This window comes from Grampus griseus (assembly GCF_964374135.1).
Source record: "Grampus griseus genome assembly, chromosome: X".
Taxonomy (NCBI): Eukaryota; Metazoa; Chordata; class Mammalia; order Artiodactyla; family Delphinidae; genus Grampus; species Grampus griseus.
In genome coordinates, this window is record NC_138999.1 from 126,387,707 (window position 1) to 126,411,557 (window position 23,851).

General features: G+C 60.5%; 3 protein-coding genes across 3 annotated transcripts; 1 reads left to right on the forward strand and 2 right to left on the reverse strand.

The window, feature by feature from the left end:
- Positions 1 to 2,020: 2,020 nt before the first annotated feature.
- LOC309817643 (melanoma-associated antigen 4-like) lies at positions 2,021 to 2,821 on the reverse strand (the record flags this gene model as incomplete). The annotated part of the gene is made up of 1 exon (XM_082646908.1): positions 2,021 to 2,821. The coding sequence occupies one exon, from the start codon at positions 2,819 to 2,821 to the stop codon at positions 2,021 to 2,023; it is 801 nt and encodes a 266-aa protein (XP_082503034.1).
- Positions 2,822 to 8,178: 5,357 nt separating this feature from the next.
- Positions 8,179 to 8,952, forward strand: LOC309817644 (melanoma-associated antigen 8-like; the record flags this gene model as incomplete). The annotated part of the gene is made up of 1 exon (XM_082646909.1): positions 8,179 to 8,952. One exon carries the CDS (start codon positions 8,179 to 8,181, stop codon positions 8,950 to 8,952), a length of 774 nt encoding a protein of 257 aa, XP_082503035.1.
- A 9,246-nt stretch (positions 8,953 to 18,198) lies between these two features.
- LOC309817645 (paraneoplastic antigen Ma6E-like) lies at positions 18,199 to 20,827 on the reverse strand. The gene has a single exon (XM_082646910.1). It carries the CDS (start codon positions 20,769 to 20,771, stop codon positions 18,393 to 18,395), a length of 2,379 nt encoding a protein of 792 aa, XP_082503036.1. The 5' UTR covers positions 20,772 to 20,827; the 3' UTR covers positions 18,199 to 18,392.
- Positions 20,828 to 23,851: the final 3,024 nt, after the last annotated feature.

The following is a 23,851-nucleotide window of genomic DNA, read 5'->3' on the forward strand; positions in this document are numbered from 1 at the left end:
GACAGGGCGCCGTCACACGGGAAGGTGCCGGGACTGGCCAGAAATGCCGGCCCCTGGCGGTGTCAGCGCTCAACAAGCCACAGACGAGCCCCACACTGTCTCTGCTTCTCCTTGGCACCTTCCTTTCTTGGGCCTGCTTTTTGTCAACTGAAAGACACCGTGTGACACTGAGAAGAGCAGCGAATCGCCAGTCAGAAGGTCAGCCACGGGCTGGGGTGGGTGGGAACAGCGTGGGCTCGAGAGGAATTCAGACCAGGGCTCTGGTCCCCACGCCGTCACTTACCAGCACGTGATCCTGGGAAGATTCTCCAGCCCCGTGGCCTCAGGTTCCTCACCCGTGAAGCGAATGGGTGTGATGAGCCCTGTCTCGGGCTGCAGGGATGTGTGTGAGCTACGTAGAGCAGCTCACAGGGCCTGGCGTCTGTTGGAACTTCGATGATTGGCAGGTATTTCTCATGTTGTTCGGCCTCAGACCCTTCCCCTCTCTCCTCTGGCATTTGGTTGGGCGGTTTCTTGTCCCGGTCGTGTCAGAGAATATGCAGCTCAATAGGATGTGGAAAAGCTAATTAGCCAAACAAGATGTTTCATCAATAAAACTAAGGAAATTTTCCCAGTTAGAGGGTGTGTTAAATTCGGGTGCGGAGGGGTGTTCCCAGCGAGATACGACACGAAGCTCCAGGAAATAGAATCAAGGAACAAGGCTTTGCATCCCTCCCAGATGCTCTTCCATCCAGACCGTTCCTTTGCTTCATTTCAGCCCCACCAGACATCGAGTCCTTGATTACAATTGCCAAAGTACAGTCACGATAATGATTAAAGCTAATTAGCACCTTGGGTTCTGGTTCCCCCAAGAACAGGGAAAAGAGGGCCTGTCCACGGACTCTGGGCATCACGTCAAGGGAGTATGACCGCGTTTCTCCAGCTGTTGCATATATAACACCTACTTCTTCACTATGGTCAACTGCAATGCAACAAGAGCCGGGACCCCTTCCTTCCTGCCCGAGTATGAGATTTCTCTCGGGTTCATCCGTGATCCAGAAGGACACCTCACAGTAATGTCGCATTTCAGACTTTCCCCCCAAACCCCAGTCACACCGCCTGCAGGTCTGGCTGCTGCCACCACCCAGCTTCATCACCATCACCTCCCCACAGAAGGAAGCCCCGCTTCCCAAAGCCCCAAACTGCCCTGGCTCGGGGCACTTAACACTCCAGGGCTCGCTCCTGGAGCCCCACCGCCTCGTCCCATGTGGACTTGTTCTGTGGGACTTAGGGGACGTCTCACCACCTTCCTCATGTGACAGCGGCTCCTAGACCATCACTCTACGTGTGAGTGTGTCCTGCTTTTCCTAGCGTTCCCGCTACTAACACAGGGCCTTCCGGAGAGCAGAGGCTCCGTGGAGGTCTGCCGAATAAATAAGCCGGAGAGCAGGGGCCTTACTTACTCAAATCAGTTTTTTCATACTTTCGTAAATCACCGTGCAAATCCAACTAAACAGGGATAGCTTAGTTTTACAGAATGACAGACAAGCAGGATAAGAAGCAAAAACTCACTACGATTACTTTTATTTTTCTAATTCTTCCCCCATCTACATTACTGCTAAGTACTTTCACATGTCCAGAGCAGTTCTGATTCCAATTCCGTGTTATCTGCTTCAGGGTCACAAAATGAAATGGGAGATTTCCCAGTCTCTTTTACAAAAGAGCAAAACTCTTGTTCTTAAACTGGGTAATTATAAACACATTCTAATGAATGTCATTCACAAAGTTAGACACTGAAGCTTGTTTAGTCTTCCATTAAACGGAATAACATTTAAAAAACTCCTAAAGAAAACACAGATGATATTCCATGTCATCTTACACAAGAGGAACCCAAAGATGCTACACACCATGTTCCCCCCACTCGCAGGGGCCCTCGCTACTTGGAAACTCGACCGCTCTCTCTTCAAACTCAGAGTGAAGGACCAGCCTCACTTGCTACCAGTGAACTTGGGCCTGGAAGGAGCCTGGCTGCTGCTCTGGCTCAGGCTCCCTCTTCCTCGTCGCTCACACCCCCTGCACACAGGGATGGGAAGGACCTGGGATCCAAGCTACTGACCCTGAGCAGATGCTCCAGGACCTGCCACTTGCTGGTCTCCGCGTAGGCCCGGGCACCCCATAGGAACTCGTAGCGGGCAGGGTCGCTGTGGGGCACCTGCCGGTACTCCAGGTAGCCCTCCTGCACCCACACTTTGGTGAGCAGCTCCCTGGGCTCCCCATAGATGCAGGACTCCCTCCCGGCACACACCCGCATGTTGCCGAGCACTCCCCACACCTCCTCCTCAGGGGCGCGGTCACCAAACACGGTGATCACGCCCAGGACCGGCACCAGGAGGCCGGCCTTGGGCGTGCGCTGCCCGGCCCTCAGCACTGCATCCCGGGTGAGGCCCAGGGTGGGGACCAGGACGTAGGTGCGCTGGCGGGGGTCCACCACCTTCACGTCCACGCCAAACAGCAGCTGCAGGCACTCGCAAACGAGGCGGAGGACCACGGGGAAGTGGTCCCGATGCTCCCGGACGACCGTACTCAGCATCTCCGCCTCGGAGGTCGGCTCCCCGGTACGAAACTTGACGAGCAGGAACCCCACCAGGTCAGCCATCAGCGCAACAAGTGCCTCGCGGGACAAGGGCTCGGCATAGGCGGAGAAGGAGGGGGCGCCAGGGGAGGCGGAGGACGAGGGGGATGCGGCCTCCTCCCCCGCAGCCCCCAGCAGCGGCGCCTCCACCGGACCCTGGGCCGGGACTGGGGCCTCAAGGTCGGCCTCAGGCTGGCGGAGCTCACTCATCTCGACCGGGGGCCTGATCACTGGGGTCGGGCCGCCCACGGGAGTGTGGGCAGGGGACCTCGTACCTGGGGTAGAGAGGGGGTGTGAGCGGCCTCGGCGGAGAAAGGCACCCTGGGCAGCCCTGACAAAGGCCACTTACAGGTCTCGTCTCAAGGGCTGCCCTCGGGCCTCACAGGGGCGCTCCTCCCGGGTGGCCTGTCCCCTGCCAACCTGAAGAAGGAAGTGAGGGGGCTCCTCAGGGTGCAGCCAGCACGGCCCCAGGTTCTGGGGCTGACAGGGCGGTGGGGTGACTTGGGTGTTGTGGGGTCCCCTCTGTTCTGGGAGGGGGAGCCCCTGGGTACACACTCAGGGCACGCACCTCCCCTTGGCTCCTGGCGCTGCCTGGGCCTCCTCTGCTCTGTGCCCTGAGGACACGGTCCTCAGACCTGGGCCTTCGCCTCCCGGGTCCTGGAGCCCCTGTAAGAGGAATGGAGGGCGCACCTCTTGTGTACACTGTGGCACAGCTCTGGGCCTCGGTGCTGGTAGGAGGATTGGGCCGGACTCTGTGAGGTCCCCCCAGTTCTGAGTTCTGGGGTGGGTGGTCCCCTCGGGGTCGCTCGTCGTGCTCACTGTTCCCCTTAAGGGCCTGGACCCTCCCCTTTGCAGGCCGGAGGGGAAACTCAGAACAGGACCCCGAATCTGAACAGAAAGCAGTGAGGGGGCCCCACAGGTGGCCGCACCTGCCCAGGGCCTCCCGAGGGTCCTAGGAAGGGGAGATGCTGGGTCCTCACCTCCTCCTCACATCCTGCCTGGCCTCCCAGCGCTGACCACAGGGGCAGGTTTCTGTTGAGGCCCCTGTTCCAGGGCTGGGGGTCTGCTCAGTCCTCCCTCGGGGTCCTGGGAGTCCACCTTCTGTGGACCTGAAGGCTCACCCCTCACACCAAACACCTGACCTCCTGAGGACCCCGACCCAGAGGTCAGGAGACATCTCATCTGCTGACCGTGCTCTGGCGCCTCCAAGGCCCCCGCGGAAGGGCAAAGGATCCCTCCCTGTGTTGGGGTCTAACGTCCTCAGTCCTTCCTTCCTCGCGTGCAGGCTGGACTCTGGGCAGGACCTGGGATTGTCCCGACTGCCAGTGTGAGTCCCTGCTCCTTATACCAGGTCTCCAGTCTCTCTGAGACCCTGACGTCAGGACGTCAGGACAGGCCTACCGTGCTCATCCCGCCCCGGGGCCTTAGTCCACCAGGGACCTGACATTTTACCCTCTGCCCTCATGCGACCCCACCCCTTATCCCAGGTCCCCAGCTTCTCTGAGACCCGGAAGTCAGGAAGTGCTGATGTGCTCATCCCGTCCTATGACCTCAAGGGGCCAACTCTGTTCTGGGGTCCACGTTTTCCTCAGTCCTCCCTCAGGGCCCTCACCTTGACTCCACGCAGGACCTGGGATTCTAGCCATAGCACACCTGAGAGCGGACGCTTATACCTGTTCCGAAGCCTCTCTGAGACCCGGATACATAAGTGAGGACTCGCTGCCAAGTGCTCATTCCGCCCCAGGGCCTCCCAGGGCTGAAGGCAGGGAAGGGTATAAGGGTGAGGGTCTGACAGAGACTGTGGAGCGGGTATAAGGGGCGGGGTCTCAGGCGGGCATAGGAGAGAATCCAGGTCCTGCGTGGAGCCAAGGTGAGAGCCCTAAGGGAGGACTGAGGGGAGCCTGAACCCCAGAACAGAGTTGGCCCTGGGAGGCCATAGGGCGGGATGAACAAGTGCGGCACTTCCTGACATCCGGGTCTCAGAGACGCTGGGGAGGGGAGGACGGGGCGGGGTCTCAGAGAGGCTAGGGAGGGGGTATAAGGGTCGGGGTGTCTGGTGGGCACGGGAGAGAATCCCAGGTCCTCCGTGGAGTCAAGGTGAGGGCCCTGAGGGAGGACTGAGGGGAGCCTGGACCCCAGAACAGAGTTGGCCCTGGGAGGCCATAGGGCAGAATGAGCACGTGCAGCACTTCCTGACATCCGGGTCTCAGAGACGCTGGGGAGGGGAGTACGGGGCGGGGTCTCAGAGAGGCTAGGGAGGGGATATAAGGGGCGGGGTCTCAGGCGGGCACAGGAGAGAATCCAGGTCCTGCGTGGAGCCAAGGTGAGAGCCCTAAGGGAGGACTGAGGGGAGCCTGAACCCCAGAACAGAGTTGGCCCTGGGAGGCCATAGGGCGGGATGAGCACGTGCACTTCCTGACATCCGGGTCTCAGAGACGCTGGGGAGGGGAGTACGGGGCGGGGTCTCAGAGAGGCTAGGGAGCCAGTATAAGGGTCGGGGTGTCTCGTGGGCACGGAAGAGAATCCCACGTCTTGCGTTGAGTCAAGGTGAGCGCCTTGAGGGAGGACTGAGGGGAGCTTGGACCCCAGAACAGAGTTGGCCCTGGGAGGCCATAGGGCGGGATGAGCACGTGCACTTCCTGACATCCGGGTCTCAGAGACGCTGGGGAGGGGGTATAAGGGTCAGGGTGTCTGGTGGGCACGGGAGAGAATCCCAGGTCCTCCGTGGAGTCAAGGTGAGGGCCCTGAGGGAGGACTGAGGGGAGCCTGGACCCCAGAACAGAGTTGGCCCTGGGAGGCCATAGGGCGGGATGAGCACATGCACTTCCTGACATCCGGGTCTCAGAGACGCTGGGGAGGGGAGTATGGGGCGGGGTCTCAGAGAGGCTAGGGAGGGGGTATAAGGGTCGGGGTGTCTGGTGGGCACGGGAGAGAATCCCAGGTCCTCCGTGGAGTCAAGGTGAGGGCCCTGAGGGAGGACTGAGGGGAGCCTGGACCCCAGAACAGAGTTGGCCCTGGGAGGCCATAGGGCAGAATGAGCACGTGCAGCACTTCCTGACATCCGGGTCTCAGAGACGCTGGGGAGGGGAGTACGGGGCGGGGTCTCAGAGAGGCTAGGGAGGGGGAATAAGGGTCGGGGTGTCTGGTGGGCACGGGAGAGAATCCCAGGTCCTCCGTGGAGTCAAGGTGAGGGCCCTGAGGGAGGACTGAGGGGAGCCTGGACCCCAGAACAGAGTTGGCCCTGGGAGGCCATAGGGCATAATGAGCACGTGCAGCACTTCCTGACATCCGGGTCTCAGAGACGCTGGGGAGGGGAGTATGGGGCGGGGTCTCAGAGAGGCTAGGGAGGGGGTATAAGGGTCGGGGTGTCTGGTGGGCACGGGAGAGAATCCCAGGTCCTCCGTGGAGTCAAGGTGAGGGCCCTGAGGGAGGACTGAGGGGAACCTGGACCCCAGAACACAGTTGGCCCTGGGAGGCCAAAGGGCGGGATGAGCACGAGCAGCACTTCCTGACATCCGGGTCTCAGAGACGCTGCAGAGGGGGAGCACGGGGCGGGGTCTCAGAGAGGCTAGGGAGGCAGTATAAGGGTCGGGGTGTCTCGTGGGCATGGGAGAGAATCCCAGGTCCTCCGTGGAGTCCAGGTGAGTGCCCTGAGGGAGGACTGAGGGGAGCCTGGACCCCAGAACAGAGTTGGCCCTGGGAGGCCATAGGGCAGAATGAGCACGTGCACTTCCTGACATCCGGGTCTCAGAGACGCTGGGGAGGGGTAGTACGGGGCGGAGTCTCAGGCTGGGAAGGGGGTATAAGGGGCGGGATCCTAGGCGGGCACAGGAGAGAATCCCAGGTCTTATGTAGAGTCAGGGTGAGAGCCCTGAGTGTGGACTGAGGGGAGCCTGGATCCCAGGACCGAGTTGGCCCTTCCAGCCATAGGGCGGGATGAACAGGTGCAGCACTTCCTGACATCCGGGTCTCAGACACCCTGGAGAGGGGGAGCATGGGGCGGGGTATCAGAGAGGCTGCAGAGGGGGTATAAGGGGCGGGGTGTCTGCTGGGCACTGCGGAGAATCCCAGGTCCTGTGTGGAGTCAAGGTGAGGGCCCTGAGGGAGTACTGAGGGCAGCCTGCATCCCAGAACTGAGTTGGCCTTGGGAGGCCGTCACGTGCAGCACTTCCTGACATCCGGGTGTCAGAGAAGCTGGGGACCTGGGATAAGGGGCGGGGTCTCATGTGGGCAGAGGGTAAAATGTCAGGTCCCTGGTGGACTAAGGTTAGGGCCCTTAGGCAGGACTGAGGGGACCCTGAGGGAGGACAAAAGGGACCCAACAGATCACCGCCCTTGCAGGTGGCCGTGGGAGGCCCCGGGGCGGGATGAGCACGGTAGGCCTGTCCTGACGTCCTGACGTCAGGGTCTCGGAGAGACTGGAGACCTGGTATAAGGAGCAGGGACTCACACTGGCAGTCGGGACAATCCCAGGTCCTGCCCAGAGTCCAGCCTGCACGCGAGGAAGGAAGGACTGAGGACGTTAGACCCCAACACAGGGAGGGATCCTTTGCCCTTCCGCGGGGGCCTTGGAGGCGCCAGAGCACGGTCAGCAGATGAGATGTCTCCTGACCTCTGGGTCGGGGTCCTCAGGAGGTCAGGTGTTTGGTGTGAGGGGTGAGCCTTCAGGTCCACAGAAGGTGGACTCCCAGGACCCCGAGGGAGGACTGAGCAGACCCCCAGCCCTGGAACAGGGGCCTCAACAGAAACCTGCCCCTGTGGTCAGCGCTGGGAGGCCAGGCAGGATGTGAGGAGGAGGTGAGGACCCAGCATCTCCCCTTCCTAGGACCCTCGGGAGGCCCTGGGCAGGTGCGGCCACCTGTGGGGCCCCCTCACTGCTTTCTGTTCAGATTCGGGGTCCTGTTCTGAGTTTCCCCTCCGGCCTGCAAAGGGGAGGGTCCAGGCCCTTAAGGGGAACAGTGAGCACGACGAGCGACCCCGAGGGGACCACCCACCCCAGAACTCAGAACTGGGGGGACCTCACAGAGTCCGGCCCAATCCTCCTACCAGCACCGAGGCCCAGAGCTGTGCCACAGTGTACACAAGAGGTGCGCCCTCCATTCCTCTTACAGGGGCTCCAGGACCCGGGAGGCGAAGGCCCAGGTCTGAGGACCGTGTCCTCAGGGCACAGAGCAGAGGAGGCCCAGGCAGCGCCAGGAGCCAAGGGGAGGTGCGTGCCCTGAGTGTGTACCCAGGGGCTCCCCCTCCCAGAACAGAGGGGACCCCACAACACCCAAGTCACCCCACCGCCCTGTCAGCCCCAGAACCTGGGGCCGTGCTGGCTGCACCCTGAGGAGCCCCCTCACTTCCTTCTTCAGGTTGGCAGGGGACAGGCCACCCGGGAGGAGCGCCCCTGTGAGGCCCGAGGGCAGCCCTTGAGACGAGACCTGTAAGTGGCCTTTGTCAGGGCTGCCCAGGGTGCCTTTCTCCGCCGAGGCCGCTCACACCCCCTCTCTACCCCAGGTACGAGGTCCCCTGCCCACACTCCCGTGGGCGGCCCGACCCCAGTGATCAGGCCCCCGGTCGAGATGAGTGAGCTCCGCCAGCCTGAGGCCGACCTTGAGGCCCCAGTCCCGGCCCAGGGTCCGGTGGAGGCGCCGCTGCTGGGGGCTGCGGGGGAGGAGGCCGCATCCCCCTCGTCCTCCGCCTCCCCTGGCGCCCCCTCCTTCTCCGCCTATGCCGAGCCCTTGTCCCGCGAGGCACTTGTTGCGCTGATGGCTGACCTGGTGGGGTTCCTGCTCCTCAAGTTTCGTACCGGGGAGCCGACCTCCGAGGCGGAGATGCTGAGTACGGTCGTCCGGGAGCATCGGGACCACTTCCCCGTGGTCCTCCGCCTCGTTTGCGAGTGCCTGCAGCTGCTGTTTGGCGTGGACGTGAAGGTGGTGGACCCCCGCCAGCGCACCTACGTCCTGGTCCCCACCCTGGGCCTCACCTGGGATGCAGTGCTGAGCGACTGGCAGCGCACGCCCGAGGCCAGCCTCCCTCTGCTGGTCCTGACCATGGTCACCCTGTTTGGTGACCGCGTCCCTGAGGAGGAGGTGTGGGGAAAGCTAGGCACCCTGGGGTTTTGTGGCGGGAGGGAGCTGCTCACCGAAGTGTGGGTGCAGACGGGCTACCTGAAGTACCGGCAGGTGGCCCACAGCGACCCTGCCCGCTACGAGTTCCTGTGGGGTCCCCGGGCCTACGCGGAGGCCAGCGAGTGTCAGGTCCTGCAGCATCTGCTCAGGAGCGATAGCATGGCTCCCAGGTTCTTCCCATCCGTGTCTGCAGGGAGTGTGAGCGATGAGGAAGAGGGAGCCTGAGCCAGTGCAGCAGCCAGTCCCACGTCCAGCAGCTTCTCCCGTGGGGCAGGAAGGGGGGCTGCTCCTTCACTCTGAGTTTGAAGAGGGAGCGGTCAGCCTTCTAAGCAGTGAGAGCCGGGCGAGTTGGGGGAAGCCGGTGTGCAGCATTTTGGGTTCCTGTTGTGTATGTTGACATGGACTTCCATGTCTGTTTTCTTTAGGAATTTTTCAAATGTTGGTTCTTTGAATAGAAGACTAAACAAGCTTCAGTGTCTAACTTTGTGTATGACGTTAATCCCACAGGTATTTGCACTAATTCAGTTCAAGAACAAGAGTTTTGCTGTTTTGTAAGAGAGGTTGGGAAATCTCCCAGTTCGTTTTGTGACCGTGTACAAGATAACAGGGAATTGGAATCAGAACTGCTCTGGAAATGTGGAAGTCCTTAGCAGTGATATAGATGGGGGAAGAAATAGAAAAATAAAAGCCATTGTTGTTCCAATTCTTGCTTCCCTGTCTTGTCTGTCATTCTGTAAATAAAACGAACTATCTCTGTTGAGTTGGATTTGCACGGGTATTTTAAGAAAGTAGGAGAAGGTTCATCTGCGTCAATAAGCCCCCTGCCCACTGGCTTGTTTATTCCGCAGACCTCCACGGAGCCTCTGCTCTCCGGAAGGGCCTGTGTTAGTAGCGGGAACGCTAGGAAAAGCAGGACACACCCACACCTAGAGTGATGGTCTAGGAGCCACTGTCACATGAGGAAGGTGGTGAGACGTCCCCTAAGTCCCACAGAATAAGACAACATGGGACGAGGCGGTGGGGCTCCAGGAGCGTGCCCTGGAGTGTTAAGTGCCCCGAGCCAGGGCACTTCGGGCCTTTGGGAAGTGGGGGTTCCTTCTGTGGGAGGTGATGGTGATGAAGCTGGGTGGTGGCAGCAGCCAGACATGCAGAGGGTGTGTCTTGGGTTGCAGGGGAAAGTCTGAAATGGGACATTGCTGTGAGATGTCCTTCTGGGTCGTGGATAAAGCCGAGAGAAATCTCGCCCTGGGGCAGGAAGGAAGGGGTGCTGGCTCTTGTTGCATTGCAGCGGGCCACAGTGAAGAGGTAGGTGTTTCATAGCCGCCATCTGCAAGGATTTCCAGAGAAATGAGGGTCTTGCTCTTTGAAGCCCTGCTCGGTATTCCCGGGGCTGGCCCTCCTCTCCCTGCCCTGGGGGAGCCAATTACCAACTGTATGGAAACGACCATTTTAGTCACCTGGAGTTTACTTTGGCCACTTGTGAGCAAGGTCTAGATTTCAGTGGGATGAAATGAATGAAAATAGGGGGTTGGAAAGAAGAGAGGCTGCCGAAGTGGAAAGGAGTCGCCGTGCGACTGGAATCCTGGGAGCTTTGCGTGAGCTGCACCCAGCTGGGGAAATCACCACCCTTCCCTCCATGCCGACAGACACACACACACACATCCAAATTGAATAATATATCCTCCAGGAGTAAAACACACAGAACAGCAATTTTGACTGGTTTTCTATTCCGTTTCCTATGGAGCTGCAAATTCTCTGAGATGTCATGAAAAGAAAGCAATTTCCAGAGGGGAGAAGGACAGAGTCTGGGATCAGAATAATACTAGAAATAAGTCCTAGCCACTAAGAAGCAACGTCCGCCAGTGTCCCCGCGTTCAGGCAGGTGCAGAAATATGGCGGCATCAGAGACCCACAGGTTTGGGCTGTGACCTGGCATCGAAAGGAAGGGGCAACTCCTGGGCCTAATGGGATTGGGAGGTCACTGCAGTGGGAGGTGCAGACGGCGCCGGGGGCTAAAGAGGCAGCCCTCCCTGCTGAGCGCCGTACGACAACGTGAACATTACGTGGGATCCTGGATTTGAAGCACCTGCCATATAGCAGGTGGGCACTTGGAAAAGGTGGAGAATTTCAGGGCCAATGGAACCTGCTCAGACACTCCTGCCGGAAAAGAAGGGGATCTTGTCATCACAAATGGTAAGCACTCCCGGGGGAAAGCAGGGATTCCTAGTGCCTGTTCGTGCAGTGAACTGACTGATGGGGGGCAGTGCTAGCCCAGGGACGGCCGTGGCAGGCAGCGCAGCAGCGGCCGGGACACGCCAAGAGCGCCCCAGGGACATTCAGGGAGACACTTTTCAGGGGGGCAGCAGCGCCCTCCCCAGTAGACTCTGGACGAGCACACACCACCCCGGCACACAGCCAGTCCTGACCAGGGCGGCGCAGGGCACACGGGAGCTGCTGCCCATCAGCGGGAAGCTCTGACGTTCTCTACGTGCGCTGAGCCTGCCCCCTGAGGGGCTGGTGTGAGTTGTCTCAGCCGTGGCCCTGTTTCCCGAGAAGCCCCCATTCCCCAGCCCCAGCTAAAGTCTGCTCTGAGCTCCAGCCTCCTTGGCAAAGGGCTGACCTCCTGCCTGGCTCTCGCCTACCCTCCTCTGTGGCAAATGTCGCCGGCTGCTGCTTTAGGGGCCTTTGTGAGCAAGTGTGGGGGCCCGGGCCTGTGCCTGTCCGTGGTCCCTGAGCTGGGGCTGGGCACAGGGATAGGGCTGGGTTGGTGGCGGGATGCAGGGTGTGAAGCCAAGTGACATTCACAAGACAGCAGCAGGGTGTAAAGCCACGTGTGAGCAAGCATCCAGGAGGAGGGGCATCCGCAGGGCCCTGAAGGGCACAGACACTCACGCCCCGTGGGGATGCGGAGAGTCCTCCAGCCCGGCGGTCCCCGTGCTTTGAATGCAGGCTTGCCGCCTGCCTGACAGCCAGTGTGCCCGGGGAAGTGAGCCTGCAGGAGAACGTGGGGCCACCACGCCGCTGGGACAGAAGGGAGCAGAGTGGGCAGTGGAAGGAGAGAGCAGGGCCCAAGCCTGAGCATAGGAGCCGCCCTCAGAGGGCCGTGCCTCGGACCCCCACGTCCGGGACCCTTCTCCATCCTCACGCCCTCAGTCCTAGACCCTCACCCTCCTCCCTGGCCCTCGTGTCCCTTTCACGAGAGATGGTGACCTGATGGGGCTGGGGAGGCCACGTGGGCAGAATCCAGTGTCAGGCTCTCATGGGCACTAATGCCTGGCTTCCCTGTGTTTTCTCCATTATGTGGCCTGAGGTGTCAGGTAGTAGGACCCCGTGGAGGACAGCTGAATCCCCCTTGACTGTTGGGGAGACAGGTCAGGCCAGTGCGGGGATGGGTCTTTGCACACATATGATGCTTAGCTTGAATAAGAGTCCTTCTAGTGACAAGCTGATCAAATCATGGAGACTCCCTACGCCTCGATTTCTCCATCTGTAAAATGGGCCTCCTAATAGTACCAGGCAAAAGCATTGGTGTGGGTTTCCCCATGATGTGACCTGCTTGTAAAAAGCCTGGGCCAAATGAAGTGGTCGGTGGCTGTAGCTCTTGTTACTGAGTGTGTAAGAAGGATGCGCCCTCCCCCATGTTGTGAGGATTCCCGACCAGTGCACGTCTTGGGATCCCCGCGTACGTGGATTAGCGCAGTTTTTCTTTTCTCGTGAACATTCGTTGTCAGAATGCTTGGGCTCGCCTTCCTCGTCTTCTCGCTTGTCCCCGTTCAAGATGAGGCGGTTGATCTGAGGTGTCGCCTCCATTGGAACACGGGTGTTTGCAGCTTTAGGTCCCAAGTGCCTCTTTGGCCGCGTGCCATAAGTCCTGGGGCCTTTGGTATGTGTTTTCTTCATTTCAAAGTATTTTCTAGTTTCCCTTGTGATGTCTTGTACGTTCCCTGGGCTATTGTTATGGACTGAACTGCGTCCCCCCAAAATTTGCATGTTGAAGCCCCAATCCCCTAGAACCTCAGAATGTCACTGTGACTGGAGTTAGTGGTTCTTAGGTTGAAATGAGGCCATTAGGATGAGGTCTAATCCAAGATGGCTGGTGCCCTTGAGGGAAGAGCGGATCAGCACACGCAAGGAGAGAAGGCAGGAGCTGGGGGTGCGTGCACAGAGGGTGACCACGTGAGGGGCGGTAAGAGCACGGCCACCTGCAACCAAGGAGACCGGCCGCAGTACAAGCCACCCCTGCTGGACCCTCCCTCTCGGCCTCCTGGTCGGAACCACCGTGAGAATCTGTGTCTGCTGTTTCAGCCCCTCATCCTGTGCTGTGGGATTTGGCATCGTCCCAGACTAATGCGGTTATTTGGGGACGCACGGCTCAATTTCCCTCTCTTTGCAGATTTCCCACATTTCCTTCTGTTATTGAGGTCTAATTTCACTCTATTTTGGCCAGAGGACATACTTTGTATGATTTCAGCCCTTTTGTTTGTATCCCCTTAAGTTTACTGAGGGATGCTGTGTGGCCTGACGCGTGGAGTACCCTGGAGAACGTTCTAGGTACGCTTGACGAGCACGTGTCTACTCTGTTCTTGGGGCTAATAGTCTACACATGTCATGAGACCTAGTCTTTGTACAGTGCTGTTCAAATCTGTGATTCCCTTACTGCGGTGCTGTCTGGTCGCTGTACCCATAATGAAAGCAGGCTGTGTTAGTCTGCTTAGAGCTGCCATAGCAAAGTCCCACAGAGGAGGTGGCTAAAACTACAGAAATGTACTGGGTGCCAGTCCTGGTGGCTAGAAGTCCAACCTCAACTGGCTGGAAAGTGCAGTCTCAGGTGAGGGAAGGCGTCTCTTCCTGGCTCGCAGACAGCTGGTTTTCTCTTGGTCCCTCACTTGGCTGCTTCTCTGAACAGGTTGGGGGGGGGGTAGGGAGGGAGGGAGGGAGAGCGAGAGAGAACGAGGGAGGGAGGGAGGGAAAGGGGGAGAGACAAAGGGAGGGAAGGAGGGAGGGTAGGAGAGAGGTGGAGGGAAGGAGAGAGTGAAAGGGAGAGAGAGGGAGGGAGGGAGAGAGAGAAAGAGGGAGGGAGGGAGAGAGAGAGAGAGAGAGCAAGAGAGAAAGAGGGAGGGAGGGAGGGAAAGGGGGAGAGACAAAGGGAGGGAAAGAGGGAGGGAGGAGGGAGAGAGGTGGAGGGAGGGAGAGAGTGAAAGGGAGAGAGAGGGAGGGAGGGAGAGAGAGAGAAAGAGGGAGGGAGGGAGAGAAAGGGGCAGAGACAAAGGGAGGAAAGGAGGGAGGGAGGGAGAGAGAGGGATGGACAGGGCCATAGAAGGGGAGGAGGGAGAAAGAGAGAGAGAAAGAGGGAGGGAGGGAGAGAGGGGGAGGGAGGGAGAGAGTGAAAGGGAGAGAGGGAGGGAGGGAGAGAGAGAAAGGGAGGGGGGCGAGGGAGGGAAAGAGAGAGGGGGAGAAAGGTAGGGGGAGAGAGAGAGGGAGGGAGGGTGGGAGGGTGGAAGAGAGGCTGAGGGAGGGAGAGAGGGAGGGAGATCTTCGGTGTCTCTTCCTCTTTTCCAAAGGACACCACTCTGGTCGGACTGGGGTTCCACCCTTGTGACCTCATTTAACCTTACTGACTTCCCCAAGGGCGCTATCTCCAAATACATGCACCTTGGGATTAGCACTGCAACAGGTGGACTTAATGGTTGGGGTGGGAGCTGGGGGATCCATTTGAATCCATCACAGGGGGGACCGAAGTCTCCCACTTCTACTGTAGACCGGTTTCTTCCGTCCCCTCTGTCCATTTTTGCATCGTTCACTTGGGGCGCTGCTGTTGGGCTGCTCAAGAGACCCCCCTGACGTGCACTAGCGGTTGCATTGTGACAGACGGGAGCGGCAGATGGGACCACCCCTCACCCGGGCAGACCCGGGGCTCCTCTGGCTGCTGGTGCTTGGATCATTCCTGGTACCTTGGGTCTACTTCCCCTCCTCCCCCAACCCACCTTTTTTTTTCTTTTCTGTGTTTCTGGCCACCCCACAAGGCTTGGGGGATCTTAGATCCCCGACCAGGGATTGAACCCGGGCCACCGCAGTGAAAGCATAGAGTCCTAACCCCTGGAACTCCAGGCAATTCCCGCTCCCCGCCCCCTCCTTAGCAGTGTTTGGGAGGGGATGTCGCCCTATCGCTGTGACAGCCACAGAGTCCTGGCCAGGTCCCCCGGCCCATCCCCCACACGTGGAGGCAGCAACTGTGAGCTGGGGGTGCGCCCTGGCCTTCAGTGCTCTGTACACACCACTGGGCGCTGACCACAAGGACTCGCGGTATAAGCGCGACACCCCAGCGCCCAGAGGGTGGTGGAGCATGGCACCCTTGAAGTGTTTAGCTCGAAAGGCAAGGAAAAGAGAACCAGGAAAATGTCTCCAGACGCAGGACCCACAGTGAAAAGCAAACCTCAATCCTGCTGTCCAGACACCAGAGAGCACCCCCAAACTGAACACCCGCAGGCCCCTGCCAGGGACCGTCACCTCCACACCTGTGCGTCTCAGGACAGTAAGGGCTCTTTTCAGGCCTCTGACCAGGGGAGGCCTGAGCTCTTCTCATCTGTCAAATCAAGACCCTGCTGGACACGATGCCCCCGCAACTGTGAAGCCGCGGGTGCCAGGGCCTTCCTTGTGCTTGTCCAGACCTTCAAGGGTCTTTCTAGTGGGTGGGCACAGGGCGTCTGAGGGGCTTCTCCAGGTGTCTGCTAGGTGCCCGCACTGGGCCGGGGGTGGGCTGTCACCTGTCATCGTTTCCTGCTGAGGGGACTCAACTGCTCAGCCACGCCCAGGACGGAGGCGCCAAACACGTGTTGGGTGGAACATCGCTCTCATGTCCCCGTGCTCTTTACTGCCCTGCAAGGTTCTGGCCGCGTTACCACCTCCGTGTGTCTGCAGGGTCTGCCTGGTCAGGGTCCTCTGTGGGCCTGCCTGGAGGGGTCGGGTATTCCAGGAAAGAGCGGGAGCCCACGCAGCGATGGCAGAAGTGGCTCAGCGGCCGACGGATCAAGGTCAGGGAGGCGGCAGGCCTGGCGGCCACCTCAGGCATCCAGGGTGCGCAAGAGGCAGCAGCGCGGCCCCCGGGAGCTGCGCGGGGGGGGAAGGCTGAGGACTTGGGGGGGGTGCGGCGGCCAGGCCCGGCACGGGCCAGGGAGGACTCATCTGGGCGGGAGGCCAGGAGCAGCAGAGCCAGGGGACCTCGGCTGGCTGGGCCACCCCTGCCAGGACAGGGACTAGAGGGACCAGAACCTGCGCGTCCTTGTGCTGAGAACGCTTCGGGTCCCCCCATAACAACGTCCCAACACAGCACGTGGCACTGCCAGCTCCGGCCGTCACGCCGGTGCCCAAGTACCACCTTTAAAGGAAGCTCTCCCGACACGCCTGCCGCCGTCCCAGGCGGCCCCGGGGTTGGCACCCGCCCCCCACCCCCGGGCCCAGCGGCTCAGCCCCTGGAGAGGGCTCCTCCCCCGCCGTCCCCCGCCCTCCTTACCTCGCTCAGGACGTGGGCGGGCCGCTCCTTCGTGGACAGGTTGGTCACGCAGAGGGACGTGTGCATGTCCTGGTACACTTTGCTGAATCCATAGCGGTTAAGCTGGCGGATGAAGCTCTCCACACGTTCTGTCTTGAACACCTTGTCTAGGCCGTCCCTGTCCAAAACCTCCTTTTGAAACAGCGGCCTGTTGACGCCTATGCAAGTTCCGTCTTCATTCCACCCAATGGATGCAAAGCGACTGCTGTGGACGATCGTCCACAGCTTCCTGGGAAAGGGGTGGAAGAGCAGGCTGCCTTCCCACACGGCCTCGCAGGCGGTGCGAGGCCTTTTCAACAAAGGCTCTTCCGTCAAATCCTGGAAAGCGGCTTCTCCAGGCAGCAGCCTGAGGTCGGGGTGCCCCGCGGGCACGGGCTGGTCCAGGGCGAGGGACTGGGGGGTGCAGCTCCCTGAGCCGAGGGCCGGAGCCGCTGTGTCGGGAGGAAGAGGCGCCTCGCCGAAGCCGGGCGCCCTGCCCGCGGCGGGGCCCTTCTCGTCCGCAGCCATGCGGAGCGCGACGTGTCCCTCCGCCACGTAAACGGGACAGTGCAGCGCGGCCGGCAGCACCCTGGGCTCACACTCCCGCTCAGCCCCTCACAGAAGTGCTCCGGTTGCTCGGGGGTGACAGCACAGCCCAGCCAGGAAGTGACATCCTAAAGGGCAGGCCCGTCAGCATGTCAGCCTCCTGCTTCACGCCCGTCATCGCAGGGGGCACGAAGACACTCGTGCACGGGTGCAGAGCCACAGGCCGAGCGCTCGTGCAAACCGGCCACGGCCTTCTGGTCCCGGAGCCCCCGGGCCAGGCAGACGTGCACGGACCCACGTGTGACCCACGAGGTCAGAAGTCCTCCTGTGTGTCCCCTGGCCTTCCGGGCCGTGCACAGCACCCATGATTTCAAGCACGAGCATCGCCCGAGACGCGGCCCACGGTCAAGGGCGCTAAAACATTACAATTCACCTATGAACTGGAAGAAAAACCCTCACGATGTCTGGGTCTGCAAAGTGCCTACCTTACCCTCTCCCCGGAGAGGTGTCCCATGGGTGCTGAGCAGGAATCGGACTCTGGACCCCCGCCCTCACCCGCAGCAGCCCTTTCCCTCCATTGCCCACAGCAGAGGCCAGACTCAGATGAAACGTTCAGGGAAATTTATTAAAGAGAAACATTGACTGAAACCATTGAACACAGGGCATAACAACACACAGAGGAACTTCTAACGGCCACCGGAGCTCACGGGTCCCGGCCCCACCCAGGGTCCTCAAAAAGGTGCCTCCGCTACACCCCACCCGCCGGCCCTCCATCTCCCCACAGTCTCCCTTCCTGAGGGCCCCGCGGGTGGCCTCTCGCCAGGAAGATGGGCGCCGGCCATGCCCGCTCCCCCCAGGGCAGACCCTCCATTTCTGGCCCACATGCCCGGGGCCTGGCCCTGCCCTACGGCGGGCACAGGACAGTCCCACAGCAGGGCGCACGCCACCGAGCCGGGGACGTGGAGTCCCGAGGAACAACGGGGTGGCCCAGCAGAACACAAGTCCTGGGGGGCCTCCCGCAGACCTCCTGCAGCCCCGGTCAAGGTCTTCCTTCGAAGGTCGCAGGTGGGCTCCCAGGTCCTGGGGTGGGCGCTGGCTGTGACCTCGTCCATCCCGTCCTTCCCGCCGGCTCCTGGGACTGGGCTCGGGGTCTCCACGCCGCGCAGGGGTTGGGGGAACTGCTCAGAGGATAACACATGCACATTTCCACAACAACAGGCAGCGCTGGGCCTGAATCTATGCCCAGAAAGCACACGTTGAGCTCACGACACTGGCCCACAGAGACCAGAGCCTTGGCTGGCACGTGGCGCACCTCAGGGCTCTGCGGGGGGACGATGGCTAGGGTGTGTGTGTTGGGGGGAGGGGAGCGGGGGCTGGGGGGTTCCTTGACACCTGGGTCCCTCTGGGGCCTACAGGGACACATTTGGGCTTGCCAGTACAGGGAGCAACCTGCCCCAGGGGATGATGAATAGGGGTCCCCTCTCAGGAGGGAGGCCCAGGCACCTGGAGTGGCCCCTAATATGGGGCCAGTAGGCTGCCAGGCCTGGCCTCCCCCTGCCTCCAAGCGTGGGGGCCCTGGGGCCTGCTGAGCCTACTGGCCCGAGGTGGACCCCGGGGGGCTCATCTCTGCAGCCCCGTCCTCATTTCCCGGCTCTTCTGGGATGGGCTTGAGCCCCTCCTCGGGGGTCTCCTCGGCCTCCTGGCCTCCTGCCTGGGCGAGGCCCTCTGGCTCCCAGCCAGGACCTCCTGGGGCCACCAGAGAAGCACTGCCCATCCGGCCAGGCATGGGGACCCCGGGGGCATCTGAGGGTCCTGCCTGACCTAGGCCCGCAGGGGCGGCAGCACTTCCATCTTCCTGAGTGGCCGTGGACGCCTTGCTGGTCTCCCCAGGGCCAGGGGCTGCCCTGGCGGCACCATGGTCTTCAGGGGCTGCCCTGGTGGCACCATGGTCTTCAGGGGCCGCCTCGCCAGCCTGGGCAGTGCCGGCAACTGCCGCACTGGCCTCCTCAAGTGCCGGGTGGTCCTCGGCGCTCCCTTCCTTGGAACGGGCGGCCTGGGCGGTGCTGTCTTCACCGGCCGGGGAGGCCTTGGTGCCATGTGCAGTGGTGCCTGCGGTGATGGCCTCATGGGCCGGGGCGGCCTGGGCGGCTGCTGCCAGGACTCCAACGTCCACACGGGCCTCTTCCTGCCCTGGGAAGTGCTCCCTGCTAGCCGGGTCGGCGTCCCAGGCCTCGGTCTTCTGGATGAGCCGCAGCATCTCCGCAAAGCCGGGAGGCCTCCTCATCAGCCGCCTCCTCCTCAGCGTGTCCCGGAGCGTGTCGTTCAGCCGGGCCCGCATCAGCACCTGCCGGGCACGCGCCTGGTCCGCCATGGCCGGGTGGATGGCCCCCTTCTCCAGGGCCGACTGCAGCAGGCCTTCCAGGCGCATCACGTACGCAGAGAGAGTCTCCTGGGGCCGCTGGGCACAGGTCACGAACTTCAGCCGAGCACTCCCCCGGGGGTCCTTGTTCCCAAACACCTGCACCAGCGCGGCCAGGCAGTCCTGGGCAGCCAGCTCGGGATCTTCCGCCAGGAGGCCGCGCAGGAGGTCCAGCGCGGGGCCGCGCAAGCTCTCCACCAGCCTCCTCCTCCTCTCCCTCTCAGACACGTGGCGCCACAGGTGCAGCGTGTGGCTGGCCTGCTCCAGCCAGCTCTCAGAGGACCCTTCCCCGTGGCCCGGCTCTTCCATCCCAGAGAAGGTTCCCAGCTCCTGGTAGCCCATGCTGTCCAGCACGGGCTGCGAGGCCTGCCTCCACTGCTGGGTCCCGGACCCTGCCTCACCCATGGCGCCTGCCGCTGTCACAACTGCTTCCTCAGGCGCAGCCATTGCCCCGCCCGTGGGTCCTGCCACACTCAGAAGTCCTGCCACGCCTGCAACATTTCTGTAACCTGCAGCTCCTTCCTCATCTGACTCAGCTCCTGCTTCACCTTCAGCTCCTGCTTGACCCTCAGCTCCTGCTTCACCCTCAGCTCCTTCCTCACCTTCAGCTCCCTCCTCACCTGCAGCTCCCTCCTCACCTGCAGCTCCATCCTCACCTGCAGCTCCATCCTCACCTGCAGCTCCTTCCTCATCTGACTCAGCTCCTGCTTCACCTTCATTTCCTGCTTCACCTGCAGCTCCTTCCTCGCCTGCAGCTCCCTTCTCACCTGCACCTCCCTCCTCACCTGCAGCTCCCTCCTCACCTGCAGCTCCCTCCTCACCTGAAGCTCCCTCCTCACCTGAAGCTCCCGCCTCACCTTCAGCTCCCTCCTCACCTTCAGCTCCCTCCTCACCTGCAGCTCCCTCCTCACCTTCAGCTCCCTCCTCACCTTCAGCTCCCTCCTCACCTGCAGCTCCCTCCTCACCTGCAGCTCCCTCCTCACCTGAAGCTCCCGCCTCACCTGAAGCTCCCGCCTCACCTTCAGCTCCCTCCTCACCTGCAGCTCCCTCCTCCCCTTCAGCTCCCTCCTCACCTAAGGCTTCCTCCTCACCTGTGTCTCCCTCCATACCTGCGACTCCCGCCTCCCCTGCAGCTTCCTCCTCCCCTGCAGTTCCTGAGTGACCTGCAGTTCCTGCCTCACCCGCCCTGCCAACCACTGCTTGTCCCTGGGGCTGCGCAGGGCAACTGGGTCTATCCTGTGAATCAGCATCAGGGGCCTGGGGCAGGCAGACCACAGTCCAGGGCCCTCCCTTGCCTGGTATTTGGCGGGGGAGCAAGCTTCGATTTAAACACTCAGCAAACTCGACCAGGGCAACACTCGACCCCAGCTCCTTTCTGTAGACCTTGCCCAGCACTCGGTACCTGCCCAGGGAACGCAGGGCAGCCTGCACAGCCTCCTGGAATTCCTGGTCTTTGCAGTCATCTGGGATTCCCAGGATGAGCAGAGATCGCTGAGCGTTCACGCCCATCGACCTGCACCAGTCCCGCAATACCGCCAGAGCCATCGCCATCTTCGAGGACCTGAGGGTGGGGGGAAGCGATCAAACAGGTGTGCACAGGCTGTTGAAGTGTGGGAACCGGCCTGTGGGTGCAAAGAGGAGAGAATCATGTTTGTGCCACACAGCCCACCCTAGTGCCCCTCACAGCAGCAGCCTGGAGCACCTCCCTGCCCTGTTTGGTTTGTTTGACTTTAGGAAACTTTTTTTATAAATTACATTTATTTACAAGATAGAAGGCTAGGGACTTCCCTGGTGGCTCAGTGGTTAAGAATCCACCTGCCAGTGCAGGGGACACAGGTTCGATCCCCGGTCCGGGAAGATCCCACAAGCCGCGGAGCAACTAACCCCACGCGCCACAACCACTGACCCCAGCGCTCTAGAGCCCACGAGCCACAACTACTGAGTCCACGTGACACAACTACTGAAGCCCACATGCCTGGAGCCCGTGCTCTGCAACAAGAGAAGCCACCGTAATGAGAGGCCTGCGCACCGCAACGAAGAGTAGCCCCCGCTCGCTGCACCTAGAGAAAGCCCGCGCGCAGCAACAAAGACCCAACGCAGCCAAAAGTAAAAATAAAATTTAAAAATAATAACAAAAGAGCACTTGTTGCGTACGACTCAAGAAACAATAATAAAGTAAAATAAAATAATTTTTTTAAAAAAGACAGATAGAAGGCTCGTCACCTTTTCTACATTTCTGGCCTCAGTTTTAGGAAGCTGCCTTTTTCCCAAGGAATTTTTCAAGTCTTCCAATTTGTTAGCATAAACATTTCCATAATGTCCCATAATATTCCCCTATATCCTCTTTGTTAATGTACATCTGATCCGTAACGTTGGCCCTCTTTCATTCCTCATATTGGGGATCAGCGTTCTTTCTACGTTTCCGTGATTCATCGTTCTAGGACTTGCTCGGTTTCCTTGCTCTTTTGAAAGAAGCGCATGGCTTCGTTCACCGTGTCCATAATTTGCTTTCTATCACTGATTTCCTCTCTTAGCTCTCTTATTACTTCATTTTATGTTTCCTTTGCTCTTCTTCTTCTAGCATCTCTCAATGGACTGTTAGCTCACTGATTTTATGTCCTGACTCTTTTCTAACAGAAGCATTTAGAGGAATACAGTTTCCTCCTGTCGCTTTTTGCTGCCTCCCACTAATTTTGGTAAGTTGTGCTTTTTTAGTATTCACTTGGAAATATTTTCTAAGTCCCTCTGTGATTTTTCTCTTTGATCCATGGGTTTCCCAATATTTGAAGATATATTATCATTAGTACCATCAAATAAAATTCCCCCGTGATGAGAAAACTTATCATGGAAACTTGCAATACTGCTAAATTTATGGAGACTGTTTTACAACTCTGGTACGGCGTGTCCGGGTGAATGTGCAAAGCACCCTCGTAAAGAATCTGTGTACTGTGTGTGGAGGCCAGGGCCTTGCCCTGCCCACCCACCTCTGCAATTCCTGTGCCACCCGGACAGAGGCGACCTGAAGCTCTCGATGCCTCATGCAGTGGGCCAGAGCTCCTCCCTGGACCCCCACAAATCCATCTGCCATGGCCAACAGCCTCCACCAGATCACAGCAGCCCCAGCGCCTCCCCCTCTCAGCTTCACTTACGCCCCCCCGTGGCCAGGCGGCTCCTCCCCGACCCCTCGCACTGCATCCCCTCCATACACCCTCCCCCACCCACCAGCTGGTGGCGCTCCGCTCTGGGCCCTGGAAGCCGGGCGCCCCGCCATGCGTAGAGGTCAGACTGCCTCTCTCACCTCCCCACACCGGGGAGTCCTCCCCCGAGCACACTCAGCGCCAGGGGCTCTCGCTTCTCGTACCCCAGACGCAGAGCCCACCCGTCTTGCCCCCGCCCACCCGGGAGCCGGAGCCCCCTAACTGCCACGAGCGTCCTCCCCCCCCACCCCACGCCCCGCCCCGGCGGGAGCTCCCCTAACGCCTACCGCACCCGCGCCCGGGAGTCCTCCCCATCGACCCCCGCCTCAGCCTTCCTCCCGCCACACGCAGCAGCCGCTAGCCCGCCCCTCCCGTCTCGGCCCCGGGGGTGGGGCCCGCCCGTCCCGTCCCGTCCTCCCCACCCCCGCAGCCAGTCGTCCTCTCCTCTGGCCCCCAAGGCCGGCCCCACCCGACCAGCAGGAAGCCCTCCGCTCAGGCCCCCCCCCACGCTTAGCCATTAGCCCCACCCTCTGCACCCCGACTCCAGAACGCCCCCCACCAGCCACCCCGGAAGCCAGCGGTCCTCCCCTCTGACCCGCTCACTGGGGGACCCTTCTTCCCTCAGCCCCCCTTCAGCCCGCTACCCTCCGCCGCCGCTCCCCCACTCCCAACCGAGCAGCCCGTAGCCCTCCCCCGACCTCCACTCCTTCCCGGGGCCCCCGGTACCTGCGGAGTCCAGCCCCCGGCAAAGCCCCCGCCTGTCTCCTGACTCGCTCTGTCTCTGTGGATGGCTCCGGAGTCCCGCTCACGAGGGGCTGAAGAGCTCGTCTCAGCAGAGCAGCCAGGAACTGTGCCGCCGACTGTCCCAGGCACTCTGTGCGAACGCCACGTGGGCTTCCGGGTGCTCCCGGAAGCCCCAGGAAGATGAGGGAGAAAGTTCTAGACGTCTCTTTACCGAGAAACTGGTTGGATCAGAAGAGCACGTGAGGAGGCGCTCTGCTACGGAAGCAGCAGTGGCCATGCGCACTGAGGGCCTGAGGTCCCAAGGCTTGGCGCCTCCGGAAGCAAAAGACACGCCCATTGGCCTTCCACCAATAGGAAGGCCTCCTGCGAGGCTGCGGAGTTGGGGGAGCGAACTTGGCGATGCAGAGCCCGTTGTGGCAAGTACGTCCATTTGTCTTTACAGGTGGTTTTCTACTGTGATTGATAATGTCATAAACCTATTCTTATTTCTTTGGTTTGTTTTAACTTTTGAATTTTATTTTATGTATTTTTTTATACAGCAGGTTCTTATGAGTTACCCATTTTATACATATTAGCGTACATATGTCAATCCCAATCTCCCAATTCATCACACCCCCCGCCCGCCCCCACCATTTCCTCACCTTGGTGCCCATATGTTTGTGCTCTACATCTGTGTCTCTATTTCTGCCC

Bases quoted from the DNA above. Each gene is read 5' to 3' on its own strand.
- LOC309817645 (XM_082646910.1), bottom strand. From the start codon at position 20,771: ATGGCGATGGCTCTGGCGGTATTGCGGGACTGGTGCAGGTCGATGGGC.